The 13,302-nt window shown below is 40.8% G+C and overlaps 1 protein-coding gene across 1 annotated transcript in view; it reads left to right on the forward strand.

Moving 5' to 3' along the window:
* Nucleotides 1-11,108: 11,108 nt before the first annotated feature.
* The window catches only part of CHMP4C (charged multivesicular body protein 4C), a 29,575-nt gene continuing 27,381 nt past the window's right edge, over nt 11,109-13,302 (forward strand). Inside the window, exon 1 of the mRNA XM_060610801.3 lies at nt 11,109-11,486. Within this exon, the coding sequence (XP_060466784.1) occupies nt 11,297-11,486 (190 nt within the window). The 5' untranslated portion in view covers nt 11,109-11,296. The remainder of the gene's footprint in view (nt 11,487-13,302) is intronic.

Consider the following 13,302-nt stretch of genomic DNA (forward strand, 5'->3'; position numbering starts at 1 on the left):
GTCCTTATGGATATGCCCAATTGCTTTTCTAAAATATTGCATGCTGAAATTCCCTCTGTGCAGCAACTCAAATCGGGGCCGACATCACAGGGACTGTCTTTTTAAAATTAATGTGACTCTGGAAACCAGCACTGTGGCAGGCACAAGTATTTGCAGTAATCAAGAGAAGGAGGACACTGGTTATCCAATTCCGTATGCATTCTACACCAGTGGATATAAAGTAAATGCCTCTTTCAAGGGAGTCATGAGGCTTTTTAAAGTTTTTTTCCCCCAATCTTTTTTTTTTTTTTAAGTCTGTAGCTCTTGAGGTCCCAAGTATGTACTAAACTGCACTGAGTCCCTCAGTTTAGAGAGTCCCATCTCCCAACTCCCTGAAGTAAGCTTGTGACTCCATTGGGGAAAAGGGGAGTTTCAGACTTGATGAGCCACTTCAAAAGGTACCAAGGAAGTAGAGGTTCTTCTAGGTGGGGTACAAATGGATACCATTCCACTGAGGTGACATCAGACACGACTCAGAGTAGGATGAGTGACAATCAAAAATGTACTCATGACAGGAACTAGAAAAGTATTCAATGCCTTGTATATAACTGGGTATATCCAAATCAATATTCATTAAGGATGGGGGAAGGGTGAGATTGGGAAACAATTATCATTACTTCAAGATTTGCTCTTGAATAAATCTGTTTAAGATCTCCATCTCAGATTTGCTTGTGTCTAGAAAAACTTCAGATTTTACAGCTGGAAGCAACCTAAGACATCAGTTATCCCAGTGTCTTTGTTTGTTTAAGATGGGGAAATGGATTTATAGCATTTAAGTGATTCGCCCAGGGGCACCTAGGTGCCTCAGTTGATTAAGTATCCAACTCTTGATTTTTGCTCAGGGCATGATCTCAAGGTTTGTGGGATGGAGGCCTGAATCAGGGTCTGGGCTGACAGCATGGCATCTGCATGGGATGTTCTTTCTCCATCTCTCTCTCTCTCTCTCTCTCTCTCTCTCTCTCTCTCTCTCTCTCCCCCCCCCATTCCCCCACTCATGTGGCCTCTCTCTCAATATAAATAGCCATTTAAAAATAAATGAATGATTTGCCCAAATTAGTGGAAAAGCCAGGACTAAAATTCAAGTATCAATGACTTCTGGTATTCTTGAATCTAAGAATCAGCAACTTGATTTTGTATGTTTCTTTTAGCTGCTTGGGTCAATCAATAGCAGGTTTTCTAGAATTTTACTAAGTGTTTAGAATGTTCTAGATAGGTGGCAAATATTTTATCAGTCCAACCAAAAAATTAAAATATTCTTACTTTTTCAGCTCACTTCCTCTGGAATTGTAGGGAGCATTAGATGATTAGACTAATCAAGATTGCAGTTGCTAGCTTTTTCATCTCTGTTCTCCTTTGTGGATTTCTCCTCTAGGTGCTGCTTCAATATGTCAGTTTCCCTTAATTTTGTGTGTAGTCCATTTATCAGTTTACATCCTCATACAAGTGAGATTCTCCTGGTTCGAAATGACTCCCATAACCATATTCTCTGTCCTGAGAACTTTTTCCCCAAGCTGAAAGTCTCTATTTCGATCTGTTGGCATATTCGCTTAGTGTCATCTGTCATACAAAACTTGAGCCAAAATGGGATGCTTTCTTACCATGTCATTCCCTCTCTAACAAAGGCAGTGTATCACATTAGAAACCTTGAGTTGGCTCTTTACCACTCCTTTCTTATTTCTCTCATGGAAGTCGCCATTAAGCTCTATCAATTATGCCTCAGAAGTGTTGCAAACCTGTATTCTTCAATTTCTCAGGTTGCTTCCTCTCAAATGACTCCCTTCCTTACCTAAGATACTCCAATGATTCTCCATTATTCACAAGATTTATTAACTTAATGAGGAATCTCCAGCCTCAGCAATAACTACTTCCCCTCAAGCGCCCCACTCTCCAATAATTTCCTAAATACATCTTCTGTTTCTTTCATAGGCTCATACTTTTACACATGCCTTTCCTTTTCCCTTGAATCTTCTCTATGCCAGGGTTTTCCAAACTTTGAAAATAAGAATCAGGTGGGGTGCTTGTTAGTAAACACCGTTGTCCATATCCCTCCCTGGGTCTAATTTGGAAGGTCTGGAATGGGTCCTGGGAAGCTAGATCTTTAACAAGTCCTCTCACATTCATTCTTGTTGGATCAGTTTAAAACACAGGTTTCTCTTTTACTCCACCTTCAGAATATTATTCTGTTATCCTTTCGACGGAGAAAGCTGAGTACATAGGCAAAATTCAGTCCTCCAGGATATCAGGCACATGCTGTGGTAGCAGTCACTACATACTCTCCTTACTAGCACTAACCAGGCAGTATTATAATTTACCTGATCAAAAAACACTTTCAGTGGCTTCCAGTAGCTACAAAATAAAATCTGCACCCAAGTCAACTTAACAAACCCATTCTAGATTTGATACAAAATTGAGTACGACACAATCTCTGACCTCAAGGAGCTCACAAAGTCTAGGAAGGAATATCCCAACCTCCCTTTCTTTTTATCGCTCAAAGACCTTTCTACAGGCTGTGCTTGCTGTAGCCTCAGACCCTTTCCAGGTGTTGTTCCTTTTACTAGGAATGCTCCTTACCCTCCACCTGGTTTCTGCTTTTTCTTTAGCAGTCACCTCAAATATCTTTTCCTTAGGAAACTCTTCTTTGTTCTCCCGACTAGGACAAATCCTGCTATTACATTCACTTTGTATCTTCTTCAAAGCATTTGTCCCAGACTTGATTTTGTATTTGTATGATTATTTGATTAATGTTGGTCTCCCCCTCCACGCTGTAAGCTCCGTGAGGACAGGGGCCTGATTTTGTGGTTATATAGACATTCACTGTAGAATTCTGGTTAATCTGTCTTCATGTCTATGCACTCGTCTATAGGATTGTTATATCTCTGAAGAAATTTATCTTACATATTCTGTATCAAGTCTTTGGACACTAGAACTTCAAACGTTAACAGTTATAACAGCTAAACTCTCTGATTACTTTATTACATACCAGGCACTTAAATGGATCATTTTATCTTCACAAAAACACTTTTAAGATGGGGTGCCTGAGTGGCTCAGTTTGTTAAGCTTAAGTGCCTGACTCTGGATTTCAGCTCAGGTCATGATCTCTCACCATTCGTAGCCCCATGTTGGGCTCCCAGCTGACAGGACAGAGCCTCTTGGGATTCCCTCTCTCTGCCCTTCTTCCATGCATACACACGCTCTTTCTCTCTCAAAATAAATAAACATTAAAAAAAAAAAAACGCTTTAAGATCAATATTATTGTTCTCCTTTCATCGAATGGCCTATAAGAATAATTCAACTCCTACCTCCTTGTCCCCAGTATCAGAAACTGCTCTCCCTCTTCATTGCCTGACTTAATTGTACTTACCACCTGTCTTCCTGGTGAACCTCATGAAGTAATTTCTTCATCTGGAATTCCTTCTCCTTTCCCCAAATTTACCTAGCCATCTCCTCCTCATCTTTCAGCTCTCAAAAAAAGGCTTTTAGGACCTTTTCCCTGGTTTCCTATTGTTACTGTGACAAATTACCACTCAGTAGCTTTAAACAACACAAAATTTTTTACCTTACTGTACTGGAGGTCAGAAGTCATAAAGCCCTTTTGTTGGCATGGCCGTGTTCCTTCTGAAGGTTCAAAGGGAGAATCCAACTCCTTGTGTTTTTCACCTTCTAAAGACTACCTGTGTTCCTTGGCTCACAACAACCCCTTCCTCCGTCTTCAAGGACAGCAAAATGGCACCCTCAAATATCTCTTTTCCTGTCCTTCCACCAATCACCTTCTCTTGCTCTGACCCATCTGCCTTCCTCTTTTAAGAAGGCTTGCGGGTACATTGAGCCCACCTGATATTTCAGGATACTCTCCCTATCTCAAGAGCCTTAACTCAATCACACCTGTAAAATCCCTTTTGCCATATAAAGAAACAGTTCTAGGTTTCAGGGATTAGAATGTGGACAACTTTGGGGGATCATTATATTAACTACTCCAATATATGTTCTCATACTTCCCAGAACTGACACATGGTAAGGCCTCAAAAAATACCTGTCTACTGAATCAGGGAATGAACAAATCAACATTGACAGACAGACCCTCCAAGAGCATTCTTAATCTTAATTAGCATTAATAAAAATGAAATCTTCACAACAAGGAACATCAACATAATAGCTTGTTTCACTCTGCTTGACAGGTCAAAAAACACCTGGAATATTGTGCTGGGTTCTATACTTCAAGTGTGGAAGAGGTAGATTGGGGCAGGTTTAAAGGAAGGCAACAGGATGGTGGAGAATGAGAAACAGTATTATGTAAAAGAGCACTCATAACGTTTGGGGCTTAATCAGCAGAAATGAAGAAAGGTGTGAAGTGAAGACCCCCTCCCCCCCATCAAGACCTACCATCACACCACTATCATAGCAGCCAGTGTGCACGTGTGTGGGTGCAATGCATGTGTGTATTTTGGAAAGCAAGCCTTTTTAGCAACAGTTTGTTCCAGAAGGAGACTTTGTAACATTTTCATAAATAATTACTCTTTAGGAGGTAATTTAGTTGCCCTCATAAGCATACATAAAATTATTTTGAAATGACTCAAATTTTGCTTCGCACAAATTGGGTACTCACATGTTATTAATTCACTGTAAGTTTGTTTGTTTGTTTGTTTGTTTGTTTACATTCATGAAACTTTATTTTCCTCCAAAACAAGTCCAAACTTCCAAGCCTGGCCCAGCAGCAGGGCCCTTCAGGTCCCTTCAGACCTAGATGGGGAATCATTTCTTTCTTTCTTTCTTTCTTTCTTTCTTTCTTTCTTTCTTTCTTTAAGTTTATTTTTGAAAGAGAGAGAAAGAGATGGATAGAGACAGAGGGAGAAAGAGAGGGAGAGCATGAGAGCACAAGGGGCAGAGAGAGAAGGAGACACAGACTCTGAAGCAGGCTCCAGGCTCTGAGCAGTCAGCACAGAGCCTGACACAGGGCTTGAACTCACGAACTGTGAGATCATGACCTGAGCTGAAGTTGGACACTTAACAGACTGAGCCACCCAGGTGCCCTGGGAATCATTTCTTTTTTTTTTTTTTTTTTTTAATTTTTTTTAATTTTTTTTTTTTTAATTTTTTTTTTTAATTTATTTTTGGGACAGAGAGAGACAGAGCATGAACGGGGGAGGGGCAGAGAGAGAGGGAGACACAGAATCGGAAACAGGCTCCAGGCTCCGAGCCATCAGCCCAGAGCCTGACGCGGGGCTCGAACTCACAGACCGCGAGATCGTGACCTGGCTGAAGTCGGACGCTTAACCGACTGCGCGCGCCCCATGGGAATCATTTCTTAATAGACACCCGTACCTCTCAGGCAGAGCTGGAAGGGAAGGGCCCCTCTATGTTGGCTTGCAGGGTGCTAACTATAAGATTTTTTTAAAAGTGTAATAGCAGCTACTATTAACTTTACTCCTTGAAATTCCCACCAACAAAAAAGGAAACAAATATTTTAAAATATGAATTAGTTTCTAGAGTATATTTTTAAAATATGAGAAAGTGGTTACCTCCTTCTCAGACGCTAGATGCAACATCTGTCCAAAGTTTTTCCGTTGCCCTGATTAATATGGCCAGAAATTTTTTTGCATACTGGTCTCAGAGATTTGAAGATTCAAAGTATACTTTCTCTTCTGTATCAGAATGATGATGACACAGATTAGTGCATGCAGAGAATGTGCTTCCCAATAGTTTCATATTTTATATCACTGTTTGAATATTTTATCACTTATATTTCTTCATTCATTTATTCAGCAAATAATGATATAGAGCCTTTGATGTGCCAGGATCTGTTCTAGGAACTGGGAATACACTGGTAAACAAAACAAATAAAGATCCTTGCCCTCATGGGGAGCATTCTAGTGGGGAGAGGCATGGAAAATAAACAGAATAACAAAATCAAAACAGCATATGATAGACAGTGGTAAGTGCTATGGAGAAAAGTAAAGCTGGGAAAGTGGATAGGAGTCCTGTAGGAGTAGGAGGGTGAGAGGAGAGGCCTGTAATTTTAAATCGGGTGGATTGAGTAGGGGAGACTTAAATGGAGAGCTACAGAATGTGAAGGAGTGAACACCAATGTCTGGTCAGGTTTCTGGGCAGAAGAGCAGTGCCCAGGCTCTGAAGGGAGAGTGCATCTGGTTAAAGTCCAGCCAGAGGGAGGAGGCCAGTGTGGCTGGAGGCCAGTGGAGGAGGATATGTGGACAGGGAGGTACTGGTGATGTGACGGTGGGGGTAGGTAGCACTCCCTGTAGGGACTTAAAGACATTTGCGAAGGGCTTGGCTTTTTACGAAGGGAGATGGGAGGTCAGTTTGGGGTGGGGAAGTCTGACCCAGGCTCACTCTGGCTGCAATGTAGGGAAATAGCAGCAAGGTCAAGATGATCACAGGGAGGTGAGTAAGAAGTCTGTGATAGATAGCTGAGAGGTGAGAGTGGCTCGGAGCAGGGTGTTAGCAATGTTGGTGGTGGCCAGTGATGGGGTTTTTGTAGGAGTTAGAGCACATGGGGCTTGCAGATGGATTGCATGGAGGTGAAAGAAAGGGCGATGTGAAGGATAACCACGGTTTTTGATCTGAACAAAAGGAAGGCTATAGGTATTGTTAATTAAGAAGAGACGGAAACCATTTGTGTGTTCCTCGATGAAGCACAAAATCTCTTTTGATTGCACTCAGGTATAACCAAATTCTGGAGATAAAGGGAGGTGTAAGAATCACCTTTGGGTAGATTATGTAATAAGGGTGATCTTGAGGCAGAGGGCTACATCTCATTTTATATTCATTAAGTGGTTGGTATCGAAAACATTCTATAGCCAAATCTGATAACCCTTAGATTCTTTAACTTCTTTCTGATCAAGGATAGACAGCGATATGGGAAAACATGGGTAAAGAGCTATGCAGGCAAAACTCAACCACAGGCACCATATATCTTCATTATGAATTAGGGGAATAAAAGTTATTTTTGCAAAATTATTATTTTTTCATAAGGGCTAGTTTTGTACTCATTATTGTGATTATTATGTCCAATGAATATTTGGTTCTAAGAAACAAAAAGAACTGCTGATGAAAAGAATGTGTACATGCTTGTTGGGCTGCCTAATAAATAACTATTTGATGATGATTCTGCAGTATGTTTAAAGGGTAATTCTTCTTCTGTTGCTTTAGAGAATTCATTTGGCATTCTAAAAATGGATGTAATTTCAGGCCGTGTCCAAAATGTATCAATTAGCCTGACATGTAGGTCTTTTTAACAGATCTATAAATTTCCAATTTCCTTTGCCATCTTAACCATGGTAAATCATCCTGAACAAGATCATTCTTTTGAACAACAGCCTCCTTATTAACTGAGATCAATTGAGATTAGAAAATGAAAAATACACTAGATGCTGAGAACTCTTTATGAAACCACATTTGTAGGGTGAGGACTGAATGAAGATAAATGGGTTATTTTCAGCTCCCACATCATTGATTTAAAAATGTATTCTCTATATCCCACTGCTGGATTAAACACTAATATATATTTGGACAGTTTACTTGCTTGCAAGAATTATCTTTTCCCCATTCAGGTTCTGTATTAATGGAAGGGAATGCTTTTTAATTTCAGTGTATCTTGCTTTGCATACCACATACATTTCTACACATTAAATTGCATAACATTGATTTTTTTTAATTGAATGATAAATTAATGACTAAGTCCTTTGTTTTAATTTCTGATTGATTTTCATTTGCTCTTTGGATAACATACAAGATGCTTAGCACATCATGTGGACCCTTAAGTGATCTGCATTCTGCCTACCTTTAAAGGTAATCCCCAGCTACCCCGGTCTTCGTTCAAATCCTACTATTTTACATTCAAGATTTTTGCACATATTGTCTAAATTTTAGTTCTGTAACACTGCCTGCTTTATTTTTCCTGCGTAACACAAATAGTACATTACTTACTTACTCAAGTGCCTATCTTCTCCTAACTAGAAAGTAGGCTGCAAAAAATACATGGATTTTCATCTTTCTTTCTTCACTGCTGAATCTCTAGCATCTAGAATTGTGTTGGGTATATAGTATGCACTCAGAAAAAGATGATGAATGAATGAATGATTCCTTATCCGGTATACCAATTTCCCTTCTCTAAACCTACGTAACTTGTATTCATCATCCTAATTCCAGCTTAAATATCACCTTTTCAGGCTACCTTTTTTGACCCTCCTAAGACAAGATCAGCTTTCTCTATTATTGGTTCTTACAATTCTCTATGTTTCTAAGTTCTCCATAGAACTTCCTAGGATTTAGCTTATAAACTCTACTTTTTGTGAGATAATTTGCTTAACTCCTGTCTTTTCCCCTAAACTGTAAAATATCTCCTTTTCTTGTTTTTTTAAAAATTTTAAATGTTTATCGGGGCGCCTGGGTGGCGCAGTCGGTTAAGCGTCCGACTTCAGCCAGGTCACGATCTCGAGGTCTGTGAGTTCGAGCCCCGCGTCAGGCTCTGGGCTGATGTCTCGGAGCCTGGAGCCTGTTTCCGATTCTGTGTATCCCTCTCTCTCTGCCTCTCCCCCGTTCATGCTCTGTCTCTCTCTGTCCCAAAAATAAATAAAAAACGTTGAAAAAAAATTAAAAAAAATTTTTTTAAATGTTTATTTATTTTTGAGAGAGAGGGAGAGAGACAGCACGTGCACGTGAGTGGGTGAGGGGCACACAGAGAGAGGGAGACACAGAATCCAAAGCAGGCTCCTGGCTCTGAGCTGTCGGCACAGAGCCGGACATGGGGAGAACCCATGAACCATGAGATGTTGACCTGAGCCAAAGTTGGACACTTAACCAACTGAGCCACCAAGTGTGCTTCTATCTTGTTCTTAATGGTCTCTCTGGCATCTAGCATAATGCCTGGGACAAAGGGATGCTCTATAAATATCTGTTAAATGAAACATGGATGGAAGAATGATTAAGCAATACCTCATTATAACTTTCAGTCCTCTGTCCCACTTGTTGAATGCTCTCCCAACAAAAACTAGTTGTTAGTGAACCACAAAGGAGTGTTTTGCTATACCGGAACAGATCTTATTTAAATATAGCCCTCAATGAATTCATTAATGCTTGTAGGATCCCTTAAAGTTAATGCATCATACCAGCCTCTTCACCCCCCACTTTATTTAATTAAATAAATATTTAATGTGTTTCTCCTCTAGACCAAGCCATATAGAGGGAAAGAAGGTCATGTAAATAATGCGAAGACCATAAGCTTTAAAATATAAAGCTCTCTTACCCTCTAACTGCCTGTGTGAGCTTGGCAAAGTTACCAGTTAAGCTTTTGGTTCTCTATCTGTCAAATAGAAATAGCAATGCGTATTTTGTGTGGTTTATGTAGTGGTTATTAATGATGCATGTAGTATGCATGTCACATAGTAAGTGCTCAAAAGATAGCAGTTGTTACTACTATCAGTAGAAGGTAAGCTCCTAGAGGGCAGATTACACTTGCATTTCTAGTACCTTACATACTGAATCCTCTTAATAAAGATTGGTTAAACTGACCAACAGTGGGAACTGTGGCAGAACATATGCTCCTTGTCAACTCTCATCGGGCTTAGAGTCTAAGCAAGAAAGTAAGTTCCAAGACATATTCATGAAATATTTAGATAATAATGAAATATAATACTATAGTTTATAATTCATATGAAATTATAGTAACATATGTGTTACAACCATAAGTGCTTTGCATGGCCAGGCAGAAAAAGATAAGGGGTGGCTGGCTAGAGTTATTGGAAAATGATATGTTCACACGTTGGTGTGTGTGAGATCTATACGAGTGAGCCTCCTGTGAAAATGTTGTATTTCTTTGTCAAAATTTGATGCTGACTACACCAATGTTGGATAAAATGGATTAACCTGCCGCTTCTGTGTTACTATAATGGCAGGCAAAATTGGGTTATTGATCCTGGGTATCAAGGTGTCTTTGTTATAGTAATGGATGCTTTTTTCCCCTGCTTTAACAATCAGTGGTGAGCTAACATCACAAATAGGTTCTGATGATGTTGGGTAATGTGTCTCAAATAGGGGTGTATTACGTGGGAGTATATACTAGCTCTTAAAAACTAGAACATAGACTCCATTCCATATTCCACTTCTTTGCAGCATGCTCAGCACAGGTGTTCAATTGTATGACATCATCCATAATCAATACCTACTGCTGTCCTTTCATCTCACCACTCTCTGCTTATAGCTCTAATAAATGGGACTGAGATCGGTGAGCATGAACAGAAGAACGTTTCTTTTCTCTAGGACCCTCTCTCCTTTTTGTTACTTGGGTGTCTTCATAAAGATGCTTGACTTAGATCCAAACACAATGGCACTCCATTAAAGGTTTTGATATGCCAGCATCCACACTGAAAGCTTCGGATGCCTAATTACAGAATTGAATGCAACAAACACACTGTGTCCTGACCTTAGGTAGGAAAAGAGATGAATACCATCTTTCCGCCACTTCAAGCCATGTGAGGATGATCCAGAACCGACCCATGCCAACCGGCATCCAGGCACGTATCAACCTGTCCAGAGTCTACATCTGCAGGGGAAAGCCCAGTCAGCCTCGTGGCTTCTAGAAGAAGCCGCTTGGCCACACACCTGCCTCCGAGTGGCAGAAAAACGTCCTGGAAGCCCGTGCCTCTGCACACTCACACCCACACGGTATACACTTAGACGAACACATCTGAATAGTCAGAGATCTGAATACAGAAACACTGTGCTCACAGCAGTCACAAACAAAAACACATGCGTGGAATAAAGTACTTTTCAAAAATCTGGGTCGGTAAAGCGCTCTTATCACACACTTCGAGGCCCTGCGGGAGTCCCCTGGAAAAGGGCTTTTCTCGGAGCCATTCACAAACGAGGCAGTCCTTCCCCTGAGGTGTGTCCTCAGCGTGGATCAAACGGCAACTTTGTTGCAGTCCCGGCAATCTTTCCAACTCTTTGCTCTGCTCTTCCTTAACTCCCAGACGGCCCGGCGGCGCCGGACCGGACAGCCACGTCCTACTCCAGTGGCCTCCCCGCCCCAACCGCGCGGAGGGGCGGGGCCCAGCCGGCTGCCAGGAAATGCCCAGGAGTGTGTGTCACCTGCCCCCGACGGCTTGTTGACTCCCTGGGAGCGCTGCCTTTCAGTTTCTGGGCCCCCGAGACCAGAGGACGATCTCGCTCACCTGTTCCCCAGGCGCGGCCCCAGGCGCTCCTGAGACTCTCCCGGGACCCCTCGCCCCTCAGATCCACAGCCATGAGCAAGTTGGGCAAATTCTTTAAAGGGGGAGGCTCTTCTAAGAGCAGAGCTGCTCCCAGCCCCCAGGAGGCCCTGGCCCGACTTCGGGAGACAGAGGAGATGCTGAGCAAGAAACAAGAGTACCTGGAAAATCGAATCCAGAGAGAACTCGCCCTGGCCAAGAAGCACGGCACGCAGAATAAGCGAGGTAGGCTTGGGATCTGGCCGCAGACATGAGCTGTCCCCCTTCTGTCCCCAGCCCTTTCCTTGGGGGAAAATCTGCCCACAGCACCTGTATCCCAGGAGGCCAGATTTGCTCCCACAGCCTTTCTAGGAACCGGTATTGACCCCCCCAGGGCCAAAACTGGAGTGAGCTGAGCCAAGCATAATCCTAGATAGCAAAATGTTAGATAGTTCCAATCAAGATGAACAGTATTTTAATGCAATATTTTAAAAGTTCAGAATTAATGCAAAAACCTCATGATGAACAAAATATCAAAAATCTTAAATAAAGACTATTGGTATTGTTGATTTCTTTTTCTTTTTGCCTCTGGCTCTTATGTCGTCCTATAAAGCACTTTTTTATTTAACATTCTTTTTTTAGAAATGTAATGTTTTGTCCATCATGAATTTTTTGTATTGATTTTGATTTTTAAAAACATTGCATTAAAATATTATTTATCTTGATTACTAACTTTTGGTACCCTTTAAATTTTACTCCTGTTCTGACTTACCCTAGTCCAGCCCTGCAGACTTCAAATATCAGGTTTTCTGCTGTGTGTTTATAAATATCAAATCATACATTTTAAGTTGCATGGAAATCTCTAGTGAAGTATTTTCTGGTATGTTCTGATTTACCTGGCTCCTCAGCCATTGAAAAGTTTAGTTGGCTGCTGTGCAGTTGAGACATTACTTTTAAAAAAAAGCAGGGAATTAAATATTATATTTCTTATTACTGGTTTTTACCACACAAGGGACTTTGAACCAGTAATGATTCTTGGTGCTCCTGTCACACCTTGAACCCTTGTTATTGTCCAGAGTTAATTGGTTTCTTCAGTGTACTGCTCTCTTTATAGAGAATAGACCTAAACAGCACATATATAAAAGCCCAGGGAGAAGCTGAAGTGATTTGGTGTGGTAACACTAGAAATGGAAGTGGTCTTGTAATGGCCACCTCAGAAACAGAAGCGGTAATACAGAACTGTGTCCACCACCTAACCCTGAACTTGTATCCGCAAGTCAGGCTTCTTTAGTCATAACAAAGCCTTGGGAAGATTTACTTAGCCCTGAATGATGCTGCCATTGTTTAATGCAGGAAAGGAATAATGTCTTCTGGAGTTGACCTTGAAAAACTCTGCTGCTTCCCATAAAAATGTGCCTGATACATTTGTGTCCACTTATTACCAATGATAAAACGGCCAAGTTTCATTTTTCTCTGCTACTGCATATAACTTTCGTCTACATTATAGCCTGTTTTAGAGTTAAATGCTGGTTTCTATTTTTACTCTATGTCTGAAAATACTTTGGGAAGCTGTTAAATGGCAATTTCTAAAGAGAATACCATGCCATTATGGCTTGCTAAAAAGTCATTGGTAGTTCTGTTTCTCTGCTCTTCCTCTTCAGTTTGATGTGCACTCTGAAATTTGCATAACGTCTGTCAAGGGATGTCTTTCTGTCTGTCATCCTTTTGGGTCTGTGTATCGCTTTATCTACAGTGGTTGCTCAGTAAATACTGGTTAAAAAATCTTAAAAATCGAACATCTGCTCTTAAGACGTGGTGAAAATGTAGGTTTTGCTTTCAGAAGATAAAAAATGTAAGATAATATAGGTTTTATTGATTTTTTTTCAGAAATGGTCTCCAATTGGTAATGCACTAAAGTGTGTTACAGGTTGACTATATAAAGACCCCACACCCAAAATTAAAGACAACATTAATTAAGAGCATCAATCTAACTTTCTTTAATCAGAGAAGTTACAGATGCAAGTATCATGTGCAAATAATCAATTGGGGTTTGAAAATTCAC

This window comes from Panthera onca, chromosome F2 (assembly GCF_046562875.1).
Source record: "Panthera onca isolate mPanOnc1 chromosome F2, mPanOnc1 haplotype 2, whole genome shotgun sequence".
In the NCBI taxonomy this organism is placed as follows: Eukaryota; Metazoa; Chordata; class Mammalia; order Carnivora; family Felidae; genus Panthera; species Panthera onca.